We start from the raw sequence: 17,261 nt of genomic DNA, 5'->3' as shown, positions 1-17,261 counted from the left end.
AGGAAACAATCATTCTCATACCACAAATACCATACTTCACTTCTGAAAGTTAAGAAGTATCTTTACAAAACGCTGGCTTATTAAGAAATATACATATAAATATGTGTTTCATTTTAGAAAACGGTAAGGAAATTGAAAATAGTGGAAGTGGCCCTTCAAGTGTGTAATTGAAATACATTCTGATATTGCAGAAGTTTATATCCATAAGTGCAAGAGAATCAATTCTGTGGTGAAAATCCAAATATTGTATATCTTTAAATCAAAGCTATACATATTTATATCTTTGTTTTGTATTAGTTGAAATACAGAAAGAGGTTCAAAGAGCGGATACAATTGAAGTGCTGAAAGTCACAGTTTGAGTAAAAGCACTGAAATAAGTTTCTGCAACTGAAAAAGATGCCTGTTGAACTTCAGCTACATGAGGTTTTAATGCATAAATTATCTTTTATAATCTTATATCAAATATTTGTGCGTGGTTGTACCAATATACTACTTTACAGTTTCACAATAAGCATGGACTTTGCTTTTAAGTGCACCTTGAGTTGGGATTGTTTTGTAAAAATACTCATTCATTAATCTCAATGACACTAAAAAGCTTTATCAAGTCAGTAAAGGTTTATTCAGTCACAAAATGTTTCACAGTTAAAAAATATAATCTATAAACTTCCACAAGCATAAGAAATACAAAAAAAAGAATAAAATATAGTACAATATCTCCATATATTAAAGCTATTGTCCAGGTAATGTAGCTCATGAAGCCTTGGGTTTGCGTCTGATCACTGAATTGATCCAATCGATATAGTTCACCACTTTAGTGTAAACGCCAGGTTTTCCCGAGCGGCCGCAGCCTTCTCCCCAGCTGATGATGCCATACAGGAAGCTGACATCATTCCTCGCACAAGCCAGAGGGCCCCCAGAGTCGCCCTGGGGGAAACACATAAGTAGATACAGTCCATACACATAATATAAACAGACATGCTGAGTCACACACTTGAAACCTAATATATTACTAAAGATTGCTCTCTACCCGCGAGGTAAACAGATAACCGTGATATTTTATTTAAGAGGAAGGAACTGAAGATTGAGGAGGTAGTCTGGTGCGTTAGACATTTCTTCAGCTTATAACTTCACCCTGGCACTTAACTCGGGGGAATCCCTGCTGCCATCTTAAGTGCTGCTCCATTACTCTGATACCTCGAGTCAACTTTCTCAAATCGACCCTTTCAGAGAATGAGGGAGGTCAGCAACCATATGGACTCCGAGGGTCTATTTTTCCCAGAACACTTTATGATAAATTGTAATTTCCAATACTCCAGAGCAATATAAGAAAAGAAAAAAAGAAATGCACCAGCTCTTCCTAAATTCAGATTCAACCTAGCGTTGTTTTGTGTGTTTACTAAGTGGACATTTATGCATCAGTAAATTGAGCTAGCTAAGATGCTTTTATTAGTTTCTTTCTACTAGGACATAACCATCCACTTGGCAGCTTTGGATTGAACAACTACTGTCCGTCTCAAGAGGTTTTCCTACCTGGCAGGCGTCGACACAGCCGTTAAGTCCCGCGCAAATCATGTCGGCAGTGACATGGTTGCCATAAACTTCTGGCTTCCTACAATCGTCATGAGAACTCAGTCTCACTCCAGCCTCCTGCAGACTAGAGTACCCCTCTGCCTCTGTCAAAATAAAGCACCAACAACACACAACATTACAAGAAAGTGGAAAGAAGTCCCCCCACATGACACCAAAAATTATTATTTGTATTTTTTCAATTAGCTGTAATTATATTATCTACATGTTGAATTTAAGGCCCCAATACACCCATAGTCCCCCCACACAGGTGTTTCCACTTATGTTGCCTAATTAGCCCTTTTTCTCAAAACTGATTAACATCTCCCTCACCCTCCTGTCAGGTTTGTTGTCATCTGTCAGGGCGGAACAATTTACACTGTCATCATCAGTGTTATTAGCAGTTAATAAAGTTTTATGACAACACATCATTTTGCAGCGTAGCTCTAACCCGACTAAAGGTTTACATTGTCGGAGTAATTGAAAACACAATACTATTTCCCAACATGAAGGCAGAACGAAGACGTTTCTTAGCTCTCAAGTTTTAATGGTAAAACCTGATTGACTAAATGAATTGCTAAGCTTCTAACACTTAAATGCATTGACAATGAAACTAAAGTGCAAACAGTTTATTGTAAAAACAACTAAATCATTTATTGGAGTTGTATGAATGTGGATTGTTGTTATCATGAGGAAACAGTGCTGCCATGATTTCCTCATCACTCACTCTCATGCATGTGTCCCCAGCCGCTAATAGTACAGCAGTAGTCATCGGGGAACGTCACGCTTTGGTCTGGGAGACAGATGGGTCTGATGAACGGGGTTCTCCTCGCACACCGCCCGTCCTCCTTTGCCAGTTTGATCAGAACTGCAAAACAGAAACGCAATGTCATGAAACAGGCAGAGAAACGACGAAAGGTGTAGTCGAAATGATGAAACAAGTGGTAGACTTGGAGACTCTGTTGCCCAATGAAAACGCCACACCCAACAGTGTGTGTGTGTATGCGAGAATGCGCGTGTGTGTGTGTGTTCAAGCGGGGGAGCACAGGGAAACAGCTGCTCAGTGACGCACAGCTGTGCACGCAGACTTAAGTGAGTATGTGTGTTTCTGAATGTGGACGGGAGGTCTTCTATTTTATGTGAGTCACGTGTGTGTGTGTGTGTGTGTGTGCGTGTGTGTGCGTGTGTCTGCGACCATGTGTCTTTGTGTGTCTGTGTGCATTCAATGCTTACCAATGTCATGTAGAGTTGGATTAAACACTGAGAAGTGTTTGGGAAAGATGTACTTCTCCACTCCGAATGTCCTGGTGTTTGGATCGGTGACGTTGAATTTCTGCTGGCCGAGCGCCACTCGGATCTGAGACTTCAGGGGGCTAAGGAATGACAAAACCTTTATCGGTAAATGGCAGTGTACTCGTAATACTCGTGTGCATCCGTCTCCACCTAACATTTTAGTCTTGACAACTACCAGCTGAATTTCCTTGAACTTTGATCCCCAGAGGATGAATCCCAGGACGTCAAAATCTTTCTTTTGGCACCACCAATAATCTAAAATGTCATTATTGCACAAGAAATATTCAAATCTAATGGGCAGGTTTCCATTCAATTGATCTAGTGCATTTAAGCTCCAATTCAGACCAGATTGAATGACGTCTTGGCTTTCCCTGAGGACACATATTAACACTTTTAGACCCAAGACTCTAATAATAGCTAAATCTCCAATATGTTGCTCATTATGTTCGATGTGTTTGTACTGTGGGGTGTTAGGAACAATGTGGACTCTTGTTCTGCTTCACTAAAAACAGTTTAACACTATGTTTAAAAGAAAGCCATGCATCATGTGCTGTATACTTTGTGTTAAACTGTTAAACTACTGAGCACTTCCACTAACTGCTAGTGATGTCCAACTCAATGACGTAATGCTTTAGCTTAAGATCTTTGAACTTGAACAATGACAACAGATGCCTCTTTGCTGACATCAAAAGGGAAATGTATGTACTTGCATGTAAACAGCATGTGTGCGTGAGCCGTTTTTAGTTTTTCCTCGAACTGCATGTCTAAATATAGTGCGTTGGTAAAGCTGTGATGATGAGGAGTCAAAGCCTTTTAAATCACGTGCCTGTTGAGTTGCGACCTCTTGTTCGGCTGCAGCGGTTAGAGAAAGAGTTAAAATAACGCTCCCTTCCTGATCTATGAATGTCTTTTTGGTCCCAAAGTTTGAGTTTGCGGTGACAAGAATACAAATATCAGCACCCATTGCAACCTGAGTGAATCCGTGACATACTTGCGGAAGAAGCAGTGAGCCGCAGAGATGATCCAACAAGAAGAGACCATGGTGCCGGCGCAGAAGTCTGACTCTCCGATGTAAATGGCTGCCATCCAGGGGTGAGTACCTGGCAGAGCTGAGGTTCCGCCCATAATCCGCCCCCTGGCTATCGATAACCTCTTCTTGTGCTTTGTCCCACACACAGGCTTTTTGCCGGGCTTGGAGGGCTTAGGTCTCTTGATGCTGGGCTGGACATTAATCGGGTTAATCCTTCGCGAAGTAGCTGCATGAGGAAACAAGTTAAGGTGCACGATTATTCCAAACTCAGTGGCTTAATTGCTACTATAAGCTAAAACAAGAACTACAAATACAACAAACTAAACCACTACAAATCGGTCTAACCGCTAGGATATTTTGCAAACACACTTCCTAAATACCTCTTCTGAATATTTTCGTTTCTGACGCTGGTTGATTCTCCACTGCAAGAAGCAAAAAAAAGCCTTTTTCTATAGGGTGATAATGTTCGGGTGATAGAGCAACCTCATGCTTAAAACCACATGTTGAGGATGGCACAGCAGATGGGAAAGCTTGTGGATTCTGTGCATACCCCTGGCGTCGTGACAGACGGCCAACTGTGCCAAATCCCACTCACCGCATAAACATTTGGCAGCACTGACATGGCATGTTGATTCAGGGTGAGTCACGCCTTATCCCCCTTATCTCATCTAGCCCACATTTTCAAAAAGAGCTCTGCCAAAACCAGTCAACTTGGCTGAATTAAACCTTTTCTGAGCGGCGTGACTCAACAGAGATTAGCTGTATGCTTTCTGCTTTGATCACAAACACTGGAATATCTAATTAAAGGTGGAGGCCTTGAACGAGGTGTTGAGCTGTTTTGATTGTGTCGTGTAATCAAAGCAACGAGATTGAAGAAATCTGATGATGCAGCGAGTGGCCTTTTCGTGAATAGTCTTAGCTTTTTTACTTTTAATACTTTACAATGATCAGTTTAGTGTTCACATAGGGGTCTGTAATAAAGGAAAGCCAAATGAATATGCCGTCCTTGATAAGATACATAAGGAAAACAATTCCTTTATTGGTCTTGGTTTACCTAAATAAGACCAATAATTAATGTAAAGTTGCGAATTCAGGGCTGGCAAGAAACAGTGATGAAAGCAAAAAATCATGCTGATTTGGCAATATGTCTTGTCAAGCTAACAGATATATCACGCTTTAACGCAAAGCATATTAATACACCTGTTCAGAGATAAAAAACCAACTACATTACAAACTAATTACAGATGCAAGGCTCTTTATCGTCTTATGATTTACTGAATTATTGAAATACCCGGTTCTGCTGACAAATGGGTTAACCCTAACCCTAACCCTAACCCTAACCCTAGGGTTAATCAAAACAGGACTGGAAAACTCCTTTCAAGCGCCCGGTTTACTCACACACAGACATCACACAGGAGGGGACGTCACAGTACTCCCAGGAGATGGCGCCGTCATTTAGTGTGTAGCACCACGGCATCTTGTCTTTATCTGGGTTTCTGCACACACGGGAACACAGCGGACAGAGTGTGTGTAGGCGTGGCATCGTTGTTTATAACGCCGCACGTTACTCAGTACACTACAGAAGCTAAACTGCTTACAGGGGCTCCCATCAATTTTTAAATGTGTGGGGGCTGAAAATGATTTTAGTTTTCTTGCTTTCAAATACACTTTGATAATTAGGAATAATGTTTGCACTCCGCTGGCAATGTGGAACTTTTCCAGCAACAAACGATAAAGGCAGTAAATGAGTCTGAGCCTTTCAGACGCAACTTGTGTGATTGTGCCTAAATCCCAATGATTGCTTGAAATTTGCATTTCTTAGATGTTTGGGGCATTTTAGGGCTCATATCATTTGCTGTGGGCATGCCATATGGCTGCTGGGTAGTCATGGCAACACAAGAAGAAGAGCAAATGTGGATTTACCATGTGCTAGTTTAAAGCTCGTGGTGGTTTTATGACTGCTGGTTGCTTCTAATTAGACTTCGTCGGAGGGCTCATCCACATGCGCGACAGGTGTTGGCACATGAACTGCACAGACAAGGGCTCGGACTAGCAGGCAGCTTCTCTAGTAAGTTTCTAAAAGTTGGATATTTCAGCTTTAAAGTCAAATTCATAGATGTATGAGGAAATCTGGCCTTGCAAAAAAGCCAGTTGGTACTATAGCAACCACGATATAAACACGGCAGCTAGTCATAGTTTATGTAAAGTCATTTGTCATGTTGCTACTAGAAATAGCAGGATGTCTATACACACACCTGCAGTAGGCATGTTCCCCGAGGCCCCTACGGGGCGAGGCGACCACTGTGCCCACGTGGAGCTCATCATACAGCAGGTCAGAGTTCCACGCCACACACCGGGCGCCGGACGCCGTGGTGTCCACCACCCCTCTGTAATCTGTGCCCCGGCTGTTATAGCACTCTGACTCCGGCTCTGCACACACACAAACCACAGGCGGACAACACACAAAACAAATGTGTGTCATTCATGTCTCGAGTTCACAGTATAACACGTATATAAACAACATGAATGCACAGCAGACGACGACAGCTCCCTTTGTTTCACACTACAAATCAGTCAGCAAGTCTTGAAAAAAACCCTCTTTGTTACAACACCTGAGTACAAGTTTAGCAGCTTGCTCATGCCTTCACCTGCCATCATTAATCAAACCATTATCAAACAGACACACATGAAAGAACATGCAGAATTACACAGGAGGGCACAAATAAAGAAAATCACTACCTGCTACCACAGTCCTGCTTTCACTCACCGACGCTACAGTACGGACCGCCGTAGCCATGTCTGCAGTTACACACTTCCTTGCTGCTGGCTGTGATCAGTCGACACGCTCCGTCATTCTGACAAGGGTTTGAACGGCACACTGGACACATAAAGGCAATCCAGGGCACATTATCATTACCATACGTACAGAATATTTCCACAATAAGCTATATAATATATGTCTGTACTATTAGCAGCTATGTCTGCAATAAGTGATTCTTTTTTTGGAAAACAAGTCATTAACACAACATTGACATATCATGTATGACGAACCTCAAGTCGGCAAGAAAATCAATTAATGTAAGTTCACTTAAATACATCTCCCCACTGAAATGCAGCTTTTTATTTCTTCACCAATTGCAATAAAAAAGAGTGCAAATCAGTCCTGTGCTAAAATGTAGAAGGTTAAAGGTTCAATGTGTAAGATCTGCCAGAATTTAAACTTAAACCATTAAAACAATTAACCACATTATCAACAGAATGTGAAGAGATGACGTTATGTCAAAGACGTCTATGTTGTGTTGCAGAGATATCTCCTGAAATTAGCATGCTAACTGACTAGCTCCGCTCCGTCCAGTATGTAATACCACTTGTTCCTCTGGAGGCGATAGTGAGACACTGCCATCACAGAGTACAGAGAGAGAAGAAGCACAGCTGCCTGACCATGGATGTATCGTGTCTGGCTCGCTTGTAAATATTACAGCCATGATCCGTTTCTGTTTTATAGTTTGTATAGCAGAAACGAGGAAAACCTCCCGCACCACCTCGCCTCGTCCTCACAGCTGCCAGGAGGCTGTTTCTCTGAGCGTGTAGCCGTCGGCACCGGAGAACTGCAGACTCCCGAAGACGAGACAAATATGCTGGTAGTTTTCTAGTTTCTGCCACTTTGGATTTAGTCCAATAAACAAACTAACGTAACGTCACACGGTTAATATTAGTGCCCCAGTTAACACAGATGGATCAGCCCAACGTGAAGATTATACGACAGCAGATGTTTTTTAACCGGCTCTCAGAGTTTCAGCAGTTTGGTTCAATTTGGCGTATTCTTGTCCACTGACTGACTGACTGACTGCAGACTGACTGACTGACTGCAGACTGACTGACTGACTGCAGACTGACTGACTGACTGCAGACTGACTGACTGACTGACTGACTGCAGACTGACTGACTGACTGCAGACTGACTGGCTGACTGACTGAAGACTGGCTGACTGCAGGCAGACTGACTGACTGCTGCACGACTGACTGACTGCAGACTGATGGATGACTGCTGAGACTGGCTGACTGCAGGCAAGACTGACTGACTGACTGACTGCTAGACTGACTGACTGACTGCAGACTGACGGACTGCCAGACTGATGCATACTGCTGACTGCAGACCGACTGACTGACTGACTGACTGCAGACTGGCTGACTGGCTGACTGCAGACTGACTGACTGACTGACTGACTGACTGCAGACTGACTGCAGACTGACTGACTGACTGCAGACTGACTGACTGACTGACTGACTGCAGACTGACTGACTGACTGACTGACTGACTGACTGACAGACTGACTGACTGACTGCAGACTGACTGACAGACTGACTGACTGCAGACTGACTGACTGACTGACTGACAGACTGACTGCAGACTGACTGACTGACAGACTGACAGACTGCAGACTGACTGACTGCAGACTGACTGACAGACTGACTGACTGCAGACTGACTGACTGACTGCAGACTGACTGACTGACTGACTGACTGACTGACAGACTGACTGACAGACTGACTGACTGACTGCAGACTGACTGACTGACAGACTGACTGACTGCAGACTGACTGACTGACAGACTGACTGACTGCAGACTGACTGACTGACTGCAGACTGACTGACTGACAGACTGACTGACTGCAGACTGACTGACTGACAGACTGACTGACTGACAGACTGACTGACTGCAGACTGACTGACATTACACAGGAGTAAATGCTATACACAACATACAGAATAAATTAAAATACAATAAATATGCCAAACTGCTACAACTAAAATATAAACATTAGAGATTGTATGGACCCAGTTTAGAGGTGAAATACTGCCCCCCTATTTCTTTGGAGCAGGTGGCTCAGAATTACACATTGAACATTTTAAGATCTATTCCAACATCTGTGAAATAATAATAATAATAGAATAATGCTGCAACATCTGCATTGGGCTGATCTAAGGATAAAATTGAAGTGCAAAATGAAAATATACCCCAAAGATCATTCAGGTGCATTTAGCTTAAAGGACATAGTTGTTTTTTTTCCCACAGTAAGATAAGCCCCTACCATCATGACAAAACACAGTTTCAGCTCAGGGAGCATTAAACCACCTCTTTTATGCTGGGGAATCTGTTAAATTCCCATGCATATCCTCCCCCATTGAGATGAAAGTACCTCATGGACCCATGGGGTGTGTCCTAAAACACCTTTTCTGAGTCACAGTGAGTCATATAATCTGTCTTTTCTTCCATGGCAAGGTTAGTCTTGTAACTATGGAGCTTTGATCAAAGAGAAAGAAAGCATGTCTCCGGGCTGGGAGGAGACCTGACCCCTTGTATATCTTTTGAGGTTTGATAAGTAAGAAAAAGCTTGTGAAATGGGAAAAAATGTCTTTCCTAAAAGTGCACTATTCTCCATTTTGTCGTCGGTACATCTGGTGTACATGATGTGTTGTGTATTAGTGTACTCTAGACGACGGTTTGTTGAAGTGCATAGTGTTTGAGTTATTCTCTATACATCTCCTTATTGGGTTTCACTCTCCTCATCTCAACAAAATCAGACCACAGTGCAAACACAAGACACAATTGAAGCGGAACAACAGCTTGAAAGCACGTCTTACTTGTGTAGCGAACTCTTTCACACTTGATTTCCCCTGCCACACATCTGCACTGTTCCACATTGCGGAGGTGAATTCGTCCCCAAGACTCTCCGATGTCATAATAGCGCAGGTGTACGATTTCATAGCACTTCTCTGAAAAGCCGACACATAAAAAGGCACATGGGTTGAAATGTGAGAGGAGATTGAAGAGCTCAATAGAGCGTGCGGAGCAAAGTTTGATGGCTGAGCTGCGCGAGATGAATTCAAAGTGGATACATTTTTTTTGTTTACGTTTAAGCTCATTTGAAATGACTTTGAATGAGGAGTGATTTTCAAATGACTCATACCAGAGCTAACTGAAACTAAAGGTGACACTTCTCTAAGGGAGAGTAGCGTGGAATTTCATTCTTGATTGAATAATAGTTGGACAAACAAAAGATTTCAAATTTTCAAACTTGTTTTTAGAATGAACGGAGGATACACATAACAAAACAGTGTTAGTATACTTGTCATATAATCTATAATCGCAAAGTGTACATACTCTGCTTACAGAGTCTCCCAGTGAAGCTCTCAGGACAGGAGCACTCGAACGAGCGTCCGTGTGGGATCAGCGTGCAGACGCCTCCATTCTGGCACGGGTTCACCTGACATGGATCTAGGATTCTGCGTGACGTGTGGACAAACACTTAAACGCATCAACAAGGAAAAACACAGTTAGAGGATAGGCATTACAGTGTTGTGATTAAATACTGTAATATGTGATGCAATGCGTTTAGTAAACTAACCATCTGGCTGAGTTTTCTCTGGTGCACAGAAACCCCACTGCTGGTCCCGATCAAAATTATGTGTGAGGGAGCACCTAGGGAGGAGACAGTAATGGGATACATTTCCAATGCATTTTATGCAGACAGTAATATGGTTACCAGAAACATAAATCCTAATAACTTTGTTGGATTCGTTGATTTTTCTTGTAGCGCCACGGGCAGGTTGACATTTGTAGCTCAGAGTGAAATGTGACCTCTATTTCAATTTTCCCAATATTTTTGGTTGTTGCTCAAATACTTGCAAAACTACTGACATTCCCATCAGGCATATTTCAGTGTCAAAGAAACGAGACGTTACTATCTGGTGATTTTATCCATTAACAGTTTCACAATTGATTTTTCTGACAGTTTTAACGACATCTTAAAAACCTACAAGTAGTAACAAGCTGCTCTAACAATCTCTCTGTGATGCAAATGCGGCACTTTTTGAGGCCTGTTTGAATCTGAGAAAAAAAAAGAAAAACTTTCTAAACCATAACCAACCGACGGTCACTTACTCTGTCAATCATCAGCATATTTCTGGACCGCTCACTGAATCTGCAGTACATAATGACAAACCTATGTTGACACTGAGCTCCTGAGCACATCACAAAAACATGACGGGTCATATTGCTGCAACTTTATGTGTAGGTGGACCAGAGATGTTGGGCCATATATAATTGCATTCATGTTGCTCCGACTTGCTGGCACCCACCCTTCTTGTCTCAATTCAGAGGAATGAGGACCGGAAAGACCTTCAGCAAGTTTTCTTTCCCTCCAAAATAAAAATCTAATAAAAGTAAGATTTTGTTGATATGTCACAATCTGAAGCAATAAAAATGGTGTTATAAACTAGAGCCATAGCAACAGTATTCTATCTTATGTCACCTTTATGATATTCTTGTTAGGGCGCACACCTCATTAAAAAAGCCCACCAGTAATGAGCAATTTATTAAAGCAAATTAGTTCATTCAAAATAAATTGCATTATGTTTCCTGATGACACAGTTGAATAAATCCCTCATTACTGTGAGCTGTAATTGTCTGTGACTACACAAAAGAAGTACACACTGCACCAGTGTCCCCTCAGCAAATCACTGGCATTACTGTATTGCATGATGGAAAATACCATTGTTTTCTTTTTCATTTTGATGTCGTGCCAACATCATGCAAACACTTGTGACGTAACACCTGTGGTCTGTGTGAGAGTGACGTCGACAAGGTGTGCGGTTTGTGAGTATGTGTCTGAACAAAACCAAATATGACACTTCTACCGGTCACGTGTTGTCTAATGCAAGTGTGTGGTAAGTTTGTGTCTTTACACACACATTAGTAATTGTTTGTGTAACCAAAACAGTAGAACCAAACTGGGTGGCTAATAGGGACTCACCATGGTTTTGAGGATAGGATGGTGAGGCAGTGATGATGAATCCTTCCACCCTGACGAAATGGGAATTTACATTCTTTGCCTGTTGTAGTTAGAACTGGCAACGGGGCGAAACACAGCTTGTTAGTAATATTCAAAGAACGCAGATGGGCAAAACACAAACAGTGAAATCAGAAACTGTCTGAAAAAACATTTCCCCCTGCACCTCACGCACAAAGACCCCTTCGACTTTGTACACAGCTCTCATCAGAGGACAGTAAATCCATGATCCCCTCCTCAGATAGCTAAATCCTACTGTTGTAAAGCAGGTTACAACCCTATACAAGCACTAACTTACATATGCGTTAGGCTTCAGGTGCACCCACAACTTGCTCTGTTACTGTAGCTTAAAACATATCACATTCACTGCCAGTTCAACGTGCACCCCCCTCGCTCTTTTCTCCTCGAAATCAAACACAAGGACTGAGGTAAACTCTACCTTTCCGGCTCTCCATGTATGGCTCTCTGAAGATGACTGTTTCATACCCAGCTGATAATATGCGCTATAATCAAAGAAGAGAGGTTATTGCTTTTTCCGCACGCAAAATGGATGAAAAAGATGCACAGAGGTTAAAAGTTAGGAGGAAAGTTCAAACTTACCGCCCGTGTACTGATAACACAAGGTAGAAAAAGTAATATAAGGTATGCCATTGTGAAAGTTTGCATCTGTTGGTTCCCGGTGTCCGGAGAAGCTTGTTAGCAGAAGTGAGGAAAGGGTCTGTGTGCCTGTCACGTTATATCTGTCAGTTTCCAAGTCCTCAGCCTGCTGTTGGTCATAGGAAATGTGGGAAACCCTGCAAGTTTTATCCTGTCCGTCACAATTTCAAGCTGTATTGAGTAAACCCGTTGCGTCATTAGGCTCGTCTACCTCTGAGGCATCCTATATCCCGGCTGGTGTTCCCTCTTACACATTCTCTGCAGACGCCCACGGTGTATCATTGTTAGTTATCCACGGAGAAAGGACAGACCAAAACTTTCCAGAGGCAGAGGGAAGATGGTGCAGCAAAATCCCTCCTTTCTAGATTTGGGGACCTGTAACGTCAACGCGTTACCCCAGTGTGACGTTACGTTTGCCTGGGTCGCATCATAACCAAGTTGTATATCTGTCCAAGCTGTGGTGTGTGGTTGTTGTGAACTGGCTTTGTTAATAAAGATGTCTGAATAATAGTGTATACTTTGACAGCTCTTTTCACCAGCAGTACATTGCAGTAAATGGGGTTAACTCAAATTAAGGGTTCAGCATACCAATCTAACTTAACTGTTAAAGTAACGTTATGAGAATTAACATTAACTCAGACACACACATTTACATTAGAGAGCATGCCAGAGGATTAAGCTCATATAAAAGTAACAAACGATTTTAATTCTGAAATCAATCTCATTAGTTAGCTAGTGTCTTTAGCCCAGTTAACTTCAGCTACCGCTAGTCCCACACCGTAATGCTAACGTTACCCTTATCTATTTCTTCTGCAAATTTAAGTAAATTGGTTTTAAACTCGAAACACAATTGCAATTCAGTCTGAATAACTATTTGAGACTAGACTACACCCTCGTGATAACTTAATAAATAATTACACAGGGTAGTTTTGTGCCATTTTTCTAGCATGCTTATGGTAGCCTATCTTAAATTACACTAAACTAAAAAGTGAACTTGGTTGGCTAACCAAACCTTTCCTTGCAATTTAACTGTGAATGCCAGATGTAACTACCTGTCAGAGAATGTGACCGAGGCTAATGTCACAACAACAGATGTTACTTGGGATTTTTAAAAGTCCTAAAACAGGTTAAAAGTGCTCTCCCCTAATTTTAGTACCAGTACCAAAGTGGGCTACTCTGGAAGCAGTCTAGACATGAATTTATCCACACAGGTGGGTAATTGAGTTATAGCTCAAGCTTTTAAAATACGATAAATCCAATTTGTGGGTATATCAAGGATCTGCCAGGAAGTAGACCTACTATTCTTTTAATAACTCAATAATGACAGTACTTTTGAGAACAGAGGAGTATGCCTTTGAAAGTGAAGAGCCCAACCAACCTTATGTGTTATCGGCATTCCAGATGTGACATGCTGTGTCAAGACAAACTCCCCAGTCCCATAATCTAACCTCTAATTTTCACCATCTGTAATAATCTCTCCAGATGCTGAGCTAAAAGTACAAAAGAAGAGTAACGACTGAACAGCACCTCACATTGGCGACACATTCCCAGGGGAAAGGTAGTGCGTTTCCAAAGAAATTGTTCAACTAAGACAACTACACTGTTAATTATTAACAATTCTGACTCACTTGGCAAACACATTTAGCTGGCCAAATATGACAAGTAGAAGAATTCAGGGTTGAAAATGTCTTACGTGAGACCTTGGGTAATAAACTACAACAGAGTATTTCAACTATTTTTTTTTACAATGGGGGGGTTAGAGGTTAGGATTGGATTGCGAGGATTTCCCTAATGTCAAACACACCAGAATCAATCTTATACATAAAACATGTACAATAGAAAAGAGAGACAGGTTTGTTTGAATTTACAGCCATCAAAGCTTTTTAATCATTCAACATGTGGACAACCTCACAACCACAGAAGCAGGAAGTACAGGCAACAAAGGTACCTTCATGTATTATCTGTAAAACATAAGAAGAAGATATATATACAGAAAAAAAAGTTAAATATGCAAGAAAATTGAGATTTACCTCCCTTTTGATCCTAAAACAGAGTCCAATCTAACATATGGTCCAACATAATTGGGTACCACTTTCTAACAGGATAGCAGTAGTTTGACAAGACAGAAATCTAACTCAAGATGCACTTCCTAGTTATTTTGTTTCTTTTAGCTTTCAACTGGATCTCACAGCCTTCCTCAGCAGAAGACTAGCTGGGAAAGCTAGTGAGTAGTGATGTCAAACTTTAAAAAGTCTTTATAATATAAATTGTAATGAATATCTTAATTAATGGTTGATAAATTCATTCAATTATTTGGTAGTGCTTTAGAGTTTTTGCCCAACTTTCAACTACATGCGTCTATAAATTGTAATTGATGGCTTAATTAATGTTAAATCCCTTGGCTTGTACATATAGTTGACTAACATAATCGACTTTTTATTTAACTCTTTAAATCAATTCTAAATGGCTTACTAGAAAGTAAGGATTTATAATAAACCCATTAATTACAACACACAAACTGTCTAATTAGAAACTGGTACCCAAAAGTCAATTCCAGGCTTCTTCCATGGTTGTCCTTGGTCTAACATGGCTCATAATATAATTATTTTGCACTTCATTATTAAACTAAACCATAACAAAAACATATCACTGTCCAAGAATTACAACCAGTACTGAAAATCAACAAGAAGACGCCAGAATTCGTAACAAATATACAATATCTATCACCATAATATTGATTATTTTTTTGGAGTGTACATGCAGCCCATCGTTTGACTAATCCTCTTCCAAAAGACAGTGCCTCAGGCTTAAAAAGTGCAGCAGTGGGGGTTCCCTTTAGACAATTGTGGCCTTGTAAAGGTCTGTCTTGCAGTCCTTGCCCTCTGGTGAGTTGCGGCCATTCTGTGGTATCTGGGTATTCCTCAGCTTGCTCTGGCACTGCCGCAGCTCGGCGACGTAGCCCTGGAAGCTCAAGCTGAGCTCAGAGTCCTCTCCCTGGGACTTTTCGAGTGTTCCCTCCTCTAGATGAACCCCGTCCACGTCCATCACCTCCTCAACATTCTGTGCGAGGTCGGCGGTGTCAGAGCTCGGCTCTGTTATTCCCTCTGTGCACAGGCAGAAAAGAAAGACACGGAAGATTTAAGATTAAGTGACGCATTATGGACGGCCAAGGTCATGAAAAATGGCAAAAGACGCATTCACTTAACATGTGCATTCATTGATTGTTTTGGCCACTTTGGAGGAAGGAGTTTAATTTTGTCATATTATCACCTTATAACCAAACATATTAGCAAACCTTTACCTATTTACACATCTAGCAACATTAAATAATTAATTTGTTTCTTGTTTAATAAAGTTGGAGTTGTGTCCAAGTGTAATATTCACTCAACTGTAAAATCTGAAAGATATCTGACTTTTTAGCCGCTAGATGCCTCATTGTGTTCTGGTGCAGGGCAGGTAACACACAGCCTTTTTTCTTTTTAATAAAACAGCTGCCTGCTGGGGTTGATAAGAGCGGAAGTTTGCGGGCTTGGAAAGCCTAAACAATGAGCAAAACAAATGCTAAAACTGGAATACCCTGTGTAGAGCTGAAGCTGCAGCAGTTTGGGAGATCAATTTCTGTGTCCTCATTTGCCCTTTCACATTTCATATAGTAATTTGATCAATTTGTTTATATACAAATATCGGTCACTTTGGCTTTAAATAAGCAAAACAGGCAAACAAAGTCTATTTTACATGTGGTTGTGAAAAATATATTTTTATATAAACATGACTAAACATAGGTACAAAACAAATAGTCCCATCTCTGTGCCTCTTCGACGCTGAGCATTGCGTTTAGTCTGCATGGTGACCAGATGCTTAGCACGACTATATTTGATCTCAGAGGATCTAAGAAACGGAAACTTTGTCACCCATCTCTTGGTCGCCCATTTTAACTCCACATCGCTCATATGAACACATCAGTTTCATATGTTTGAGTAATCGGACTATTGTATAGTTGCGTAATCTACACAGCTGCTGTCAAGACATGCTTGATGACATACTTCAGCTCAACTTGCCGAACTAGTTTGCCAAATCACGGGAAAGAACTGAATGAAATTGTGACTTGTTGTCACATGTGGTATTCTTCAACATAACCACTTGTGCTTCATTTCAAACGATTCAGAGCGGCATGACCTCATCAGAAGGCCCCCGAACGACAAGTTAATGAAAAACTAAAATCACATTTCAAAAGAGAGTGATGGGCATGTGGTCGCCAACATTCCCCTCTACTCATGCAAGTGCACTCATGGGGCTCGACCCCAATGTTTTCCTGGCATTACAGTTATGATGACCAATAAACTCTCCGCTTCTCCTGTGAACCCTGTGGCCCCACAGACTCTAAACACAGAGGCCCGAGTGACTCAAACACTGCACTTCAATACATAGACTCTCCTAACTCGGCCGGCTGTGATTCACTGCTGTTTGTTTCACTTCGGTTCAGATGTAAACACAGCCTGTGAGCTCCAACAGCTGACCTTACGCAGACCATCAGCAAAACAACTACGGCAGAGCTTGAAGCGCCAAGGTGAACGCGGAACATCTTCAAGGACTTTTCAACTGCCGTCAAGATCTTCTCTGAAGTTTAAAGACATAATGACCGACATGTGTTTCGCAATTAAAAGGCGGGACATTGATTAGATTGAGATGTAATTGAAGATATATCAACATAAATCTCCCATTACATGGTTTTCCAGAGGCTGTGATGTATTGATGCTGGTACGCAGAGCTGCTAGATGACGCATTTGAATGATTTGGGCTTTGTCGTAAAAAAGTTTGTACTTTTAAAAAGATGATTATTTTCATTGTCGATAAAACTGCAG

General features: G+C 41.5%; 2 protein-coding genes across 6 annotated transcripts in view; both read right to left on the bottom strand.

Moving 5' to 3' along the window:
- Positions 1-594: 594 nt before the first annotated feature.
- On the bottom strand, positions 595-12,623 carry hgfac (HGF activator). Its single transcript, XM_029455044.1, has 14 exons — positions 12,343-12,623; positions 12,182-12,245; positions 11,707-11,800; positions 10,300-10,373; positions 10,056-10,199; positions 9,536-9,667; positions 6,657-6,767; positions 6,145-6,319; positions 5,288-5,385; positions 3,851-4,115; positions 2,800-2,939; positions 2,294-2,434; positions 1,531-1,673; positions 595-924 (listed from the first exon to the last, which is right to left on the bottom strand). The coding sequence occupies exons 1-14, from the start codon at positions 12,406-12,408 to the stop codon at positions 751-753; spliced, it is 1,821 nt and encodes a 606-aa protein (XP_029310904.1). The 5' UTR covers positions 12,409-12,623; the 3' UTR covers positions 595-750.
- Positions 12,624-14,262: 1,639 nt separating this feature from the next.
- rgs12a (regulator of G protein signaling 12a) overlaps positions 14,263-17,261 on the bottom strand; it is a 39,279-nt gene continuing 36,280 nt past the window's right edge. For all 5 annotated transcript variants that reach the window (XM_029454856.1, XM_029454855.1, XM_029454857.1 and 2 more), the window contains one exon: positions 14,263-15,503. In XM_029454856.1, coding sequence (XP_029310716.1) covers positions 15,235-15,503 — 269 coding nt within the window. In that variant the 3' untranslated portion in view covers positions 14,263-15,234. The remainder of the gene's footprint in view (positions 15,504-17,261) is intronic.

This window comes from Cottoperca gobio, chromosome 18 (genome assembly GCF_900634415.1).
Source record: "Cottoperca gobio chromosome 18, fCotGob3.1, whole genome shotgun sequence".
In the NCBI taxonomy this organism is placed as follows: Eukaryota; Metazoa; Chordata; class Actinopteri; order Perciformes; family Bovichtidae; genus Cottoperca; species Cottoperca gobio.
The sequence above is the reverse complement of the archived record's forward strand: the minus strand, read 5'-3'. Positions and strand labels throughout refer to the sequence as shown.